The sequence below is a fragment of the Solea solea genome, chromosome 11, assembly GCF_958295425.1.
Source record: "Solea solea chromosome 11, fSolSol10.1, whole genome shotgun sequence".
NCBI classification, from domain to species: Eukaryota; Metazoa; Chordata; class Actinopteri; order Pleuronectiformes; family Soleidae; genus Solea; species Solea solea.
In genome coordinates, this window is record NC_081144.1 from 13,033,616 (window position 1) to 13,046,301 (window position 12,686).

The 12,686-nt window shown below is 40.9% G+C and overlaps 1 protein-coding gene across 1 annotated transcript; it reads left to right on the top strand.

Annotated features, from left to right (window-relative positions):
- The first annotated feature begins 47 nt into the window (after window positions 1–47).
- On the top strand, window positions 48–12,650 carry elapor1 (endosome-lysosome associated apoptosis and autophagy regulator 1). The gene is made up of 22 exons (XM_058644147.1): window positions 48–190; window positions 1,761–1,881; window positions 2,006–2,186; window positions 3,098–3,245; window positions 3,342–3,422; window positions 3,540–3,645; window positions 4,116–4,265; window positions 4,449–4,537; window positions 4,709–4,886; window positions 6,379–6,507; window positions 7,212–7,302; window positions 7,395–7,500; window positions 7,594–7,731; window positions 8,349–8,612; window positions 8,896–9,072; window positions 9,157–9,307; window positions 9,809–9,902; window positions 10,036–10,137; window positions 10,330–10,456; window positions 11,272–11,450; window positions 11,608–11,773; window positions 11,868–12,650. The coding sequence occupies exons 1-22, from the start codon at window positions 101–103 to the stop codon at window positions 11,949–11,951; spliced, it is 2,952 nt and encodes a 983-aa protein (XP_058500130.1). The 5' UTR covers window positions 48–100; the 3' UTR covers window positions 11,952–12,650.
- The last annotated feature ends 36 nt before the right edge of the window (window positions 12,651–12,686 follow it).

Consider the following 12,686-nt stretch of genomic DNA (forward strand, 5'->3'; position numbering starts at 1 on the left):
TCCTCCTCCCCCGGCAGTCACGGGGAGGACAAGATCTGCTGTGAGCACCTGAGAGCAGGTGAACCAGTGACTGTCACTTCATCTGTGACAGAAGGCGACGATGCAGCACCGAGGCCTGATTCACCTGAGCCACGTCTCCCTGTGGCTGCTCTTCGCGCAAACCTCTGCGGATCTGCCGCTGTGCAAAGAGGTGAGCAGAATGATGTTGTTCATTTAAAACAAGCCGTGACAACGTCTCATAATTGTCAGTTGTTCTTGTTTGGGAGTTTACAAAGGCGTTATTATCAGCATGTCAACGTAAATACGTAGGATCTAAAGATGTGAGACTTTATAGTTAAAGTTAATTCTGTGGAGTCTGTGCTTGTATAATTATATTTAGATGCAACATTTCTAAGTGACAAAAAAACCCTAGTTCATTTTAAAAAGAAGTAACAAGGAAAATGTTTATCTTCTGATGTGACTCATTTTGAATTGACAACAGTGTGTTTTAACACTTGTAGTCAAACCTTTGTTTGGCTTCCTTCAGCACTGTAAATGAACATGTTTACTTTGTAAGTGTTTGAGTTACATCAGCCGTTGGTTGCTGTTACACTTCTCACACGCTCTTGTACCAGATCTTCCATATGCTCCATCGTCTGCTCCTCTGCTCGGCTCTGTGTTGACTTTGCATCGTTACAGTACTGTTTGATAATATTCAAAGCATTTCTGTTCGTCCTCTCGCTGATACAGAACATCTAAATGATCTCAGAATGTGCACCCGTCAGAGACGTTTTGTTTTGAGCTCATGGAGGTTTGATGCCTGGTAGCAGCTGCCTTTTCCAGTGGAGTTTGTTTCCATGTCAGCCCATTGACCGTGAGGCCCAGCGGTCATGATGTCCTGTTGCCTTGGTTTCCTCATGTTTGTGTAAAGTAGGCGATTAGGCTCCAGCCCATCTCTAGTTTGATGCATTTTTACATTAGATCCTCCCAAAACCCCCCATGTTCCTCTGATACCTGCTCAGTTAATGTAGCAGCTCTAATGGAAAACACTGAGCGGGGCCACTGCTGCTGCTGCTGCTGCTGCTGCTGCTGTGGCTGTGTTTTTGTTAACTATTAATCCAGCCAGGCTGTGTGTGGGCTTGGATTAGCTCTGGGTGACCTTCCAAGCAACAGTGGGCTGGTCAGGGACCAAAATCTTAAAGATAACACTGTTGTTTCAAAAGGTGTCAGATCAACAAGATAAGCTTTCAGAGACTGTCGCCCACCAGACAACACCCGTATAGGTGGGGAAGTGTTTGTCACACACAAAAACACAAAGCACCAAATGCAAATTGGATGCATCACAATTTCTCCCCCATAGCCAAGTAAATAAGCCCTGAAGGTGCAGAGTTGAAGTGCGTCCTTGATGAACAAGATTAAAACAGTTGAGACGCCGCCTCGGTAAATATTGGCTTCTACGTTTATTTGAATAAGAGGCAGGACTGGTTTTGGAAAATGGATGTTGAGGTATAAAACTGTCTGATGACCTAATTTACTGTTTTAATTCTTGTTACGTGTACATGGGTCGGTCTTTTGGGGAGCTTCAACAGTCACTTAATCAATTAGGTGATTGATCAACTAAGATTTTATGGTTCCAAATCCGAGGACGAGATGCTTTTCTTTTTAACACATGACAGTAAAGTGACGGCATGACGTTAGAGATTACACAATGTTTGTAGCGTGCACACAGTGCTTTATGTATCAAGCTGTGTGAAACTCACATCTGTGTCATGTCTCTCCAGTCCGACTATCACTTTGAGTACACGGAGTGTGACATACTTGGCTCACGATGGAGAGTGGCCGTTCCCAACAAAGCCAACACGTGCACAGGTTTACCAGATCCAGTCAAAGGCACTCAGTGCAGTGAGTTTCTTACTTTCACAGAGACATTTTCACATTTTCTCCAAACCTTTAACTGTGTCTGTTTTTGTTGCCATCTCCATAAAGTCTCATTTCTCTCTTTGTGGCCCTTTCCCCTCTTTCACAGCCTTCTCCTGTAGTGAAGGGGAGTTTCTTGATATGCAGTCACAGGAGTGCCAGAAGTGTGCTGCAGGCACTTACTCACTGGGCACCGGCGTGGCGTTCGATGAGTGGGACAGCCTACCAACAGGGTTTATCACATATGGAGTGTCATCGAACAATGAGGATAGCCACATCAACTGCTCTAAGTAAATATTTTACTGTACCTCACTTTTTTTTACCAGTGCGTAGAATTTAGTTGCATCCTATTGGTGGACTTCATGGTAGAGGAGACTCTCCCCATGTAATATAAAGAGCTTATCCAATGGAAACAAGCACACAACAGTTCTTTAAGTCAGGGGTCTGCAACCTCTAGTATCAGAAGAGCCATTTTTAAGCCTTCTCTCTCCACCAAGATATAAGAAGAGAGAATATAATTAAAAAACTATTTGACCCATAAAATAAAGATAACATCATGTATAAAGTTATATACTGTATCTATATACAGTTTGTTGTATTTGTGAAGTTTAAGAACTACAAAAAAGAAAACTGTTGACATTTCATAGCTGTTGACAAAGGAAAACACACACAAAAAGGCCCATTTTGAAATAAAACCCAGGTCTATGCAGAGCTATTTGTGTTTTCCCATTATTTGTGGAAAATTGTGAGAAAAAGGTTTTTAAATATCGCATTTGACGTAGACATAGGTTGTGACCCATATTTTTAGTTGACATAATATTATACGTAACACTTTGATTCCACTCCTTGATCTCTAAGGGAGCCACCACAGAGAATCTGACACATGCAGCTCTAGAGCCACAGATTGCAGGTTGCAGACCCCTGTTTTAGGTGATAGTAAATAAATTGAAAACACAGTCACAAACGTTGTATTCAATCACACACTGGACCTTTTATACTCCTGCATGATAATGGCAGTCTGACTTTCTTGAAAATACTATTAGTTGTGCTAAATTTCCATGTTTGGTGAGAGGAGGCAGACAGGAAAAATGAGAATTTCAGAGCATGATCTAAACCGCTGTGTTTCCTTTACTATGCATATGAAAATAAAGTCCTTGTATCACCCGACCTAAAACTATTCTTGCTGCTGTTTTTATTCTAGCTCAACCTGGACACCGAAGGGTGACTATGTAGCCTCAAACACAGATGAGTGTAGTGCAGTGCTGTCCTACGCTGTGAGTCTGAAGAAACCTGGAATTGTGACCTACGAGTATTTCTACCCAGACAACAACATCTACTTTGAATTCTTTGTAAGTGGCTGTCAAAATGGAGTTCTAGTGTGTTTATATGGCTGTTTCCAGGGGAATACTAAGCAACGTCTCCCTATTTTCTTCCTACTCCTGTAGATCCAGAATGACCAGTGTCAGTCTACAGAATCTGAAAGTCGGTGGATGAAGACCTCAGAGGACAAATGGAGCAAGTACCAGGTTAGTACAGGAGCGGTGTAACACCTGCTGGCATCAACATCTCATATCTGCTTCTCTTTATCTATTCTGTTTCTCTTTTATTGAAAAAAAAAACAAAACAAATCTGTCCATGTGCAGGTTGAGCTGAAAAAGGGCAACAATGTGTTGTACTGGAGAACCACTGCCTACTCTGTACTGGGTGATGCTGTCAAACCAGTGCTGTTAAGAGACATCGGCATCTCAGGTAAATGAACACCTCTACAATGCTGGGTGCAGGATTTCTAAGCATTTGGTTTACGTATCAAGGTCCTTTTGTCCTGTTCCATCCATTCATCTTCTACCGCTTTATCCTCCACATGAGGGTTCGCTGATGCCAATCACAGCTGACATAGGGTGAAAGGCGGAGTACACCCTGGACAGGTCGTCAGTCCATCACAGGGACACATATAGAGACAAACAACCATCCGCTATCACACTCACACCGTATGATACAGTCAATTTATAGTGTCCAATTTGCTTAATTCCCACATCTGCATGTTTTCGGACTGTGGGAGGAAACTGGAGCACTCAGAGAAAACCACACACACATGGGGAGAACTCCATGCAGAAAGGCCCTTGTTCCGACCAGGTCATGGACCCGGGTCTTATTGCTTTAAAGACAAGATTCCTTATGTCCTGTTAATAATTAAAAATCAATCCATGTTCTCCCTCCAGGTGTGGCCTACACATCTGAGTGTTTCCATTGTAAACCTGGCACCCACAGTGCAAAACCAGGATCTGCCCGCTGTGCCGCCTGCCCTGCTAATACCTACTCCACTAAGGGGGCCACTGTTTGCCATCAGTGTGAACAAGACCAATATGCAGGTATTCATGTTTGCATGTCTAATGATCTGTGAATGAACTTGGCATCGTTTTTGCGTCTAACATGTCTGAACTTGCACCTGCTGATGTATTCACATGTTGCCTCACGTATGAACCATCAAACACTGGATCTTGATGTTAGCTGTGTGTTTTCCCTCATCTCTTTCCACTGGGTTGGTTTTTCAGAGGCTGGGTCAGGGATCTGCAAACCCAGACCTGCGTGCACAAACAGTGATTACTTCTACACTCACACTCCTTGTGACTCTGAGGGAAAGGTAATTTGGACTAAATGGAGGCTGCATTTATGCACATTCATGGTGTCGTTTCTCTTTCACAAGTGAAGCGGTTTGGCTTTCTTTAAATAGAACTTGGTGGATTGTGTGTGTCATAGGGCCACTGGTGGCTTCTTCCCTTTATTCATGTCTCTGGCTGGTTGTGTGTTTTAGACGCAGCTTATGTACAAGTGGATTGAGCCAAAGATCTGCAATGAGACCACTGAAGGATCAGTGATGCTTCCTGCATCAGGGGAGAAGCAAACTTGTCCACCATGTAACCCGGGTTTCTTTGTCACCAACTCCTCCACGTGTGAGCCTTGCAGCAGCGGTCTCTACTCTAATGGAACAGGTGCACTATCAGTTCACTACTTGTGTTTCACATTCATATGATTCATAACGACCTCATGGTTTCATTTTGCAGTGAAATGCACATGTAAGAGTTTAATTAGAATATAAGAAACAGTAAGTAGAAGAGAAGTACTCTATGATTAAATTCAGAAAAAAGTGCAGTAATGCACCATTAGGGAAAAACCACCACCAACCAACCAACAGTGAGCCAAGACTAGAAAGAAATTACAGAAATGACAACAATCAGCAATTCCAAGAAAAAACAGTAGATTAAGTATATTAGTATATAAACGGGCATAAATATACATATTCACATTTATATCTATCTAAACATACATGTGTTCACTCATTTATATTCACATACACTCACTGACCTCTTTGTTAGGTACACAGCACACCTAAAGAAAGTGTCACTGGTGTGGTCTTCTTCAGCTGTAACCCATACCTTGTTAGAAACAGGTATGAGGACCCAAATGAACAAAGAGAGTCTTTAACAAATCAAACTAACAAAAGACGAGTAGGAACACATGAAAATCAGATCACACAAAAAAACCAGAGCAACAGACAGGACTGAAACATGAAACAAAACCAAATAAACCAACATATTTGTCTTAACAAGCAGTTGATTAGGTGTACCTAATAAAGTGGCTGGTGAGTGTAAGCTGTATATGTACAGTAATAGAGATGGGGAATCAGTATCGGTCCAGTACTGGTTAGAATCAGTGGATTGGATATCGGACAGTCAGATACAATCCGATCATCCATAATAAATCCTATATAATAAAAATAATACAAATCAACAAAAGCATTTTAGCTGAGTCATGTTTGGACTGTTTATTTCTTTTTTTTGGGAGAACAATATTAATTATACAGTTGGAGAATTGCGTCTTTGAAATAAGTCAGCACAAATGTGTTGTTAATAGCTTCGTAGTTCATAAATGGTCTAAAATGACTATATCAGTAGATATTCAAGTTTGTGATATCAGTATCGGACACAGATAAGTGGTGTCGTCCGATCCCTAGCACGTACACATCTTCACACAGTGTTAAGCTTGTTATTTTGAGCAGCTTTGGCAGAACGGACAGAACTCGTGCCAAAACTAAACCTTTGATTGTTTTCAGAGGATCAGATAAAAGTCATGTGCAGTGTGATAGTGGTGGCTCTGTTGTCGAGGTCTGTACGGCTAATAATACTATAATTATAAGACTAATGATTTTGGAGGTGACGTGTCTGCTACTGTTTTGCTGGAGATGTTTAAAATGTTTGAGAAGCAATTTGAGAAGAGTAACTATGCTTTGGTACAGAAGCAACAAATATGACAATTAAATCAAGTCTGTTTTCAGTGGACCTCACTGTGCACGCTTTCCACAAACGTTCAACCTAAAACTAAACTAACCTTGATAAACCCTAGTCCCTGTTTCATCCACATGCACCCTGATTTACTAAATCCTGTATGTTTACGCTGCCGTAATGACACATGATTTACTCGCAGCCTGTGACGAATGCCCTGTCGGCACGGAGCCAGTGCTTGGCCTCGAGTACAAATGGTGGAACACGATGCCGAGCAACATGAAGAGCTTCATCCTCAGACAGCGGTTCAGTGACTACGACCACAACACGGGTGAGAGAATATGCCGCCGCAAAGCATCAGCAAGAGCAAACATCAGAGCAATAAACCACACACTCACCTCGGAACATTGCGGAATAAAATAAATCATTTATAAAACATATTACATGGTACTGAACGCTGAACTTGCAGAATCAGAACTTTTTGTTTCTACTCGCTTGATGAACAGAAACAGGTAAATGATTCTGTTTGTCCATGTTATCTGCAATCCGAGGATTTCAAAATAAATGCTTTCAGATTCATTTGTGTCCTGCTTTGAGAGTCTCTATTCTTTTCATTCATTTTTTTCAAGCATACTGTACCTCAGTGAACACTGAGGTATGCTTTTTACAAACATTTCATTTTCTTCTTATTGTTATATACATGTTATTTCCCACTGTCCCATTCGGTTTAGATACATGTCACACAGACCGACTGACTGACATTGAATGTGCACTGAATTTGGACATCATTCAATTTTGGTTTAGGAAGGGAAAAAAAAAATTAATGATATTGTTGGATCGCTTGCAGAATCACAATAAATCCGAATAGCAATACAAACTGAATCTGCAGCAAAATATCACATATAACATGTCAATCAATTTTTTTTTAAAGTTTGTATTTTTAATCCATAGTCTCCTCATTTTCAGAATGCTCCACATGAATATTGATGGTTGAACAGCATATGAATGGGTTACTATTTTTATTTGTAATCACAGCTTGGGAGGTGGCTGGAGATTATGTTTACACCACTGCTGGGGACGAGGACACGGATCTTCTTATGCTTACGCTCAGTGTCCCTGGATACAGGTGCAGTCACACACTTCTCTTGAAGAAATGACACATATAATGTATTCACCGTGTCATCGTGTTAAATAAAGTGTATGAAAATGTCTCCGCAGGCTGCCTGAGTCCCTGGCTAAAGACAGTGAACGGGGTGAACTGTCTCGCATCACGTTTGTCTTTGAAACTGTGTGTACAGCCGACTGCAGACTGTACTTCCAAGCCGTGAGTGAAAGATAATTCATTTTTTCTCGTGCATGCTTCATGTCATGACACGAGTGTGAGTGTCATTACGAGATGAATGTCATTCATTTCTAGGGTAATAACCTGTGGAATAAAAACGTGGTGGAGCAGTGGAAAGGCAGCAACAGCAAACAGTCGTACTCTTACCTGATCCAGAGCAACAGCACTGTCAGCTTCAGGTGGTCATTTCAACGGACAGAGACGTTTCTCACGGTGAGAAACAACAACACGGCCCAAATATGAGTTACAGCAGCTTCACTTGTCAAGAGAAAAAAAAATAACTGATAGAAACACAGGAAGTAAACTTAAAACAAAACCCCTGATCAGCACAGACTGATCGAGATGTCAGCATCCGCAAGTGCAAGATTATCTTGTTACAATAAGATTTCTCAAATCTTTAAGTCTTAGTTGTGTTTGCTTTGTCATTGACTTTTATAAGTAGTACAAGTAAAGTTTGACTATAAAAATATTGCTTTTAACTCCAGAGGGCAGTCTGGAGCTGTGTGTCTGTTGTGGAAAAATCTAAATGACCTTTGCACTACATGAGCACTGCATATATGCAAAACTGACTGTGGTGGAGGAAGTCCTTTACATTGATGTACTTAAATGTGAAAGTGAAAAAGTATTAGCAACAAAAATATTTTAAGAAGTAAAAGTGAAAGTATTTTCCTTTTTCCCCCTTTTTCATTGAAATACAAAGAGGTGAATGTATATAGTCGTATACTCTTGATGCTGAATGCCTGATTTCAAAATAATATAATGAACAAATTATAAATAAATAATGAGTTATACAATAATGTATGATATGATATTAAAAAAAACTCCCGCAGGAGAGGAAATACAGTGGTGACATTGCAAAGATCTACTCCATCCACCTCACCAATGTGATCGGAGGTGTAGCCTCGCAGTGCCGCCACTGTGCTCTGAGCACCGACAACACCGACTCTGCCTGCGTTCCCTGTCCGCCTGGACACTACATGGTCAACGGCACGGGACAGTGTATGAGATGCTCGCAAAACTCCTACATCAGCGCGGAGCAGCCGGTCGGAGAGGCTGCGTGTATTCAGTGTGGCCCAAACACCGAGAGAAACGAGGTAAGGAGAAACAAAACAAACAAAAAACATACTCACATATCACATAATCGCATAAAAAATACAAGGTTGTCATGTTATATTCCAATAGAATCATATACTTGTGCAGATGTGTATTAGGCCTACTCAATAACTACTTCTACAATATAGAAGAAATTACTGAAATTACAACTCAAATAATGTTTTTGTTCATAATTACACATTAAAAATGGGCCATTATTTGGTCAGTGGACAAAAGGACCACCTGGTATATTTCCATGTCTAATGTCCTGACTTCCCCCTCCAGGCTTATTCAGCTTGTCTCAGCGACTGTACGCTGGGCGTGCAGATGACAGGACAGCCACTGCTGCACTATGACTTCTCTCCTCTGGCAAACGTCACCGGCTTCAACAGCGGCTCCCGTTTCACCAACAAAGGCCTAAAATATTTCCAGCACTTTAATGTGACTCTGTGTGGGAAAGAGGTGAGAATGTACTTTTTACCTGTGCTATAATTCCTGCAAAATGTTATTTCGACATTATGTAAACCTGCCGTGTTTCTCTCACAGGGTGGTTTGCCAGCTACCTGCGTGGAAAATGTAACAGATAGTGCGAGGATGGTCAAAGGTTACGTCTGCCAATCCACCATTGTGCCCTCTGAAATCAGGAGTCAGAGTGTGGTGTCCTCCCAGCCTTTCGTCATCGGAGACTCGCTCATCGGTATGCACTGAACTGCAGAGAATCAGAGAAGATATTTGTCATATTTTGTGTATTTGTAAGGACAGTTCGCAGTCTTCAGGTTTGAAACGTGAAGCCCAGGAAGAAGGAAGGTAGCAGTTAGCCACCAGGAGGCAATCTGCTGAGACTGCCCCTGGCACTGGTGGTGGGCAGGGTCAGGATTTTCCTCTTGTTTGTTTCACATCATTAGTGTGTGCTTAATGTGTGCGTAGTTTGTGTTTAGTGGCATGTAGCAGATGTGAACTAAGAACATGGTAAACACTATAATTCAACCAATTCAACCGTGTTTTATTGGTTTTTAGTCTCTTGTGTGTTTTTACCTTTTCTGGCGTCTGATAAAAGTAATTCAGCTGAAACAGTTTTTAAAAAAATGCTCATTAATCACCATCTTTGTACGGTGGCTAGAGGAAGAGTTGGTTGGTTGACTCGTGTGCATGTCATTAATCAGACAACAAAAATCTGTTGCATGTTGTCATTGTGTAGGTGTGACCACTGACACGGCGCTGAGTGGCATTTCTTCCCCACAGTGGTTGTTTCCATCCGAGTCCAGCCTGCCTGATGTCATATTCTATTACAAGTAAATAGCATCACATTTCTTCATTTTTTTTCCCCACACACTGTGATAAACCTTGTTTTAAGAAATGTGCAGAGTATAAACATATGACATGGTGCAAAATAAGTCAAGATCTCTGTGTTTATGATGTTTCCAGGTCCAGTAAGGTGACTCAGGCCTGTAAACAAGGCAGGTCAGCCACCATCAGACTGAGGTGTGAGCCCACAGTGACTGCTAAAGACCACATCACACTGCCAAGGTATCTTCAACCATAACCAAGCTCAGCTCCTCCCCTGACAATATGCATTCCAGACAACATTCAGTTTGACAAACAGCCATATTTGACACTAACACATGTATGTCGTCACATATTGAACCCTGCGGAGCTGAACAAAGCTTCTGCCACGGAAGGTTTGTGCACATATATCTCATCCCTTGTTTTCCTCCACAGTAACTGCTCAGAGGGGACGTGTGATGGTTGCGTTTTCCACTTGCTGTGGCAGAGTCAGCATGCTTGTCCACTTTGCACCAAAAACCACTACAGAGAAATTGTCAGCGCTTGTCTCCAGGGAATACAGGTAATATCCTACTGACAAAAAAAACAACCCATTTCACCTCCCCAGCAAATCCAACACGGATCAAATTGAACCTGGTGATGTGTGGAAATAAATACTTAAAGGTCCAGTGTGTAATATTTTGGAGGGTTAGCAGGAATTTAATTTACTACCTATTTGTAGCGGTGGGAATTGCGGGATATCCTTACAATACGATACGCAATACATGGTCCACGACGATATCTGTCTAACTGGAGAAACCAATCTGTGAAAAGTCCAAAGTGCAGGATTTCTCTATTTATTTACAGCATAGAGAACAAAATGCACAAAGTCTAAGTATTGAACATGGATGGAGCATCTCTTAACGTAGCTTTCTCCACCATTAGCCCGCTGTAAACTCCCTCTTCTTCCACCAAAGTTTCGCTTATTCATTTGAGCAGCATCACCTTCGAGGAGACATGAGGTAGCAACGCCCGGCATATGAGAAACTGGCAAAGACTGTTTACTTTAGAGCTCCTTAATCTTGTAATTGAAATATCGATATTTGCCCTGGCGTAATGATTATCGAGGAAGGACGACGATAAGTATCATCAAAACGATAGTTTGACCCACCCCTACCTATTTGTATGTTTGAATAAGTGTGCAATGACATTAAAATAGTCTAAGTTTTGTATCCTTAAAGAGAGTTTAAATAAAAATCTCGCTGTTAGATGTCACTAATTCTTACACACTAGACCTTTGAAAATGCTGAATACACCAGTAATGTCAGACAATATTATAGGGACAACTTTACATGTGATCAAATGTCAGGGAGTTCAACCTTTTGGATTGTGTTTCAGAAAACCACATATGTGTGGCAGCAGCCGTTGCAGTGTTTTGGAGGAGAATCTTTACCAGCACAAAAAGTCAATGCCTGTGTGAGTCTTGATTTCTGGCTCAAGTTTGGTGTGACTACAGGAATCATCGCCGCTCTGCTACTCATCAGTGTGAGCTGTTATTTCTGGAAGAAGACACGCAAGTGAGACCACTGAGCTTTGCATTTCCTTTGGTGTTTGTTGAAGCATTTAATGTGTCATTGTAGTCAATAAAAACAAAGCTAGGACCTCAATTAAATAAATATAACAGTAAACAGTAAATATGTTAATATAGCATTGTTTGTCATTCTTTACCTGCAGGTTGCAGTATAAATACTCCAAGCTGGTGATGACCTCTGGGGGTAAAGAATGTGAGCTGCCCACCGCAGACAGCTGCGCAATCATGGAGGGAGAGGACGCAGAGGACGACCTCATGGACCTCACCAAGAAATCCTTTTTCACCAAAATGAAATCGTTTTCACGAGAGGTGAGTTACCACTCCGTTCGCATGCATATGCACACACACATGCACATAATAAGGCTGCTTTTAATGCTTCAGATTATGATCCATGTGTTTTCAGAGATCATCGGATGGATTTGACTCTGTTCCCCTGAAGTCATCTTCACGCTTCCAAAGAGAAGACTCAGACTCGGATGATTCTTAAATCAGAGAATAAGCACATCTTTCTACTTAAGTGCAGAGATGGTTTGACATCAATGGAGCTCCAAATTATGTTTTTATTGAGTTCTCCCGTACAAAACAGAGATGGGCTGTGAATGCATTTATTTATTACAAAAGATACAGGCTTACTGTGCATGTATCTAAGGATTTGGCAGTTTTATTTAGTATTATTTGTTATATGGTAGGTTTCCAAACTTAATATTGAAATAAGAAAGTCTCCATATTGGGGATATTCTGTATTTTAAAAACCTATGGCATGTTTCAAAATAATAATTTAAGATCCTGACTGTGGATTTTACACACAACTGTAACTTTTTTTTCTCTTAGTCGTTCTTTGTCTTTATTTTTTATTAGAATGACCATATATTTCAGTCTTAAGTTGTGAATTTTATTTACTATGTCTTTTGTTAACCTTTTCTACTGCATCTAAATTAAGGATATCATTTTTTCCCCCCCTTGAAGTAAAAAAAAAAACCAACATTCTCTAAACTAACAAATGTGCATCTCTAGGAATAAGGATTGTCCTGAAATGCTGCCTTCAGGTGCTCCCTTTTGAACCCACAGAGCAGAGCACAGAAACATTGTATCACTAAACCTACACATACAGTCTGTGTAATTCTGTTATGCCACATTCATTTGTATTTTAATGTGATTTTTGTTTTAAAATGATTCTTTATCAAAATGTGTCCTTTGTGGTCTTTCATTTGGGAATTTTAAC

What these genes read in the sequence shown, in the direction of transcription:
- elapor1 (XM_058644147.1), top strand. Translation starts at nt 101, where the DNA reads ATGCAGCACCGAGGCCTGATTCACCTGAGCCACGTCTCCCTGTGGCTG. An exon ending in ACATCTACTTTGAATTCTTT is followed by an intron (nt 3,246 to 3,341) that starts GTAAGTGGCTGT and finishes CTACTCCTGTAG; the next exon opens with ATCCAGAATGACCAGTGTCA. An exon ending in GCAGACTGTACTTCCAAGCC is followed by an intron (nt 7,501 to 7,593) that starts GTGAGTGAAAGA and finishes ATTCATTTCTAG; the next exon opens with GGTAATAACCTGTGGAATAA.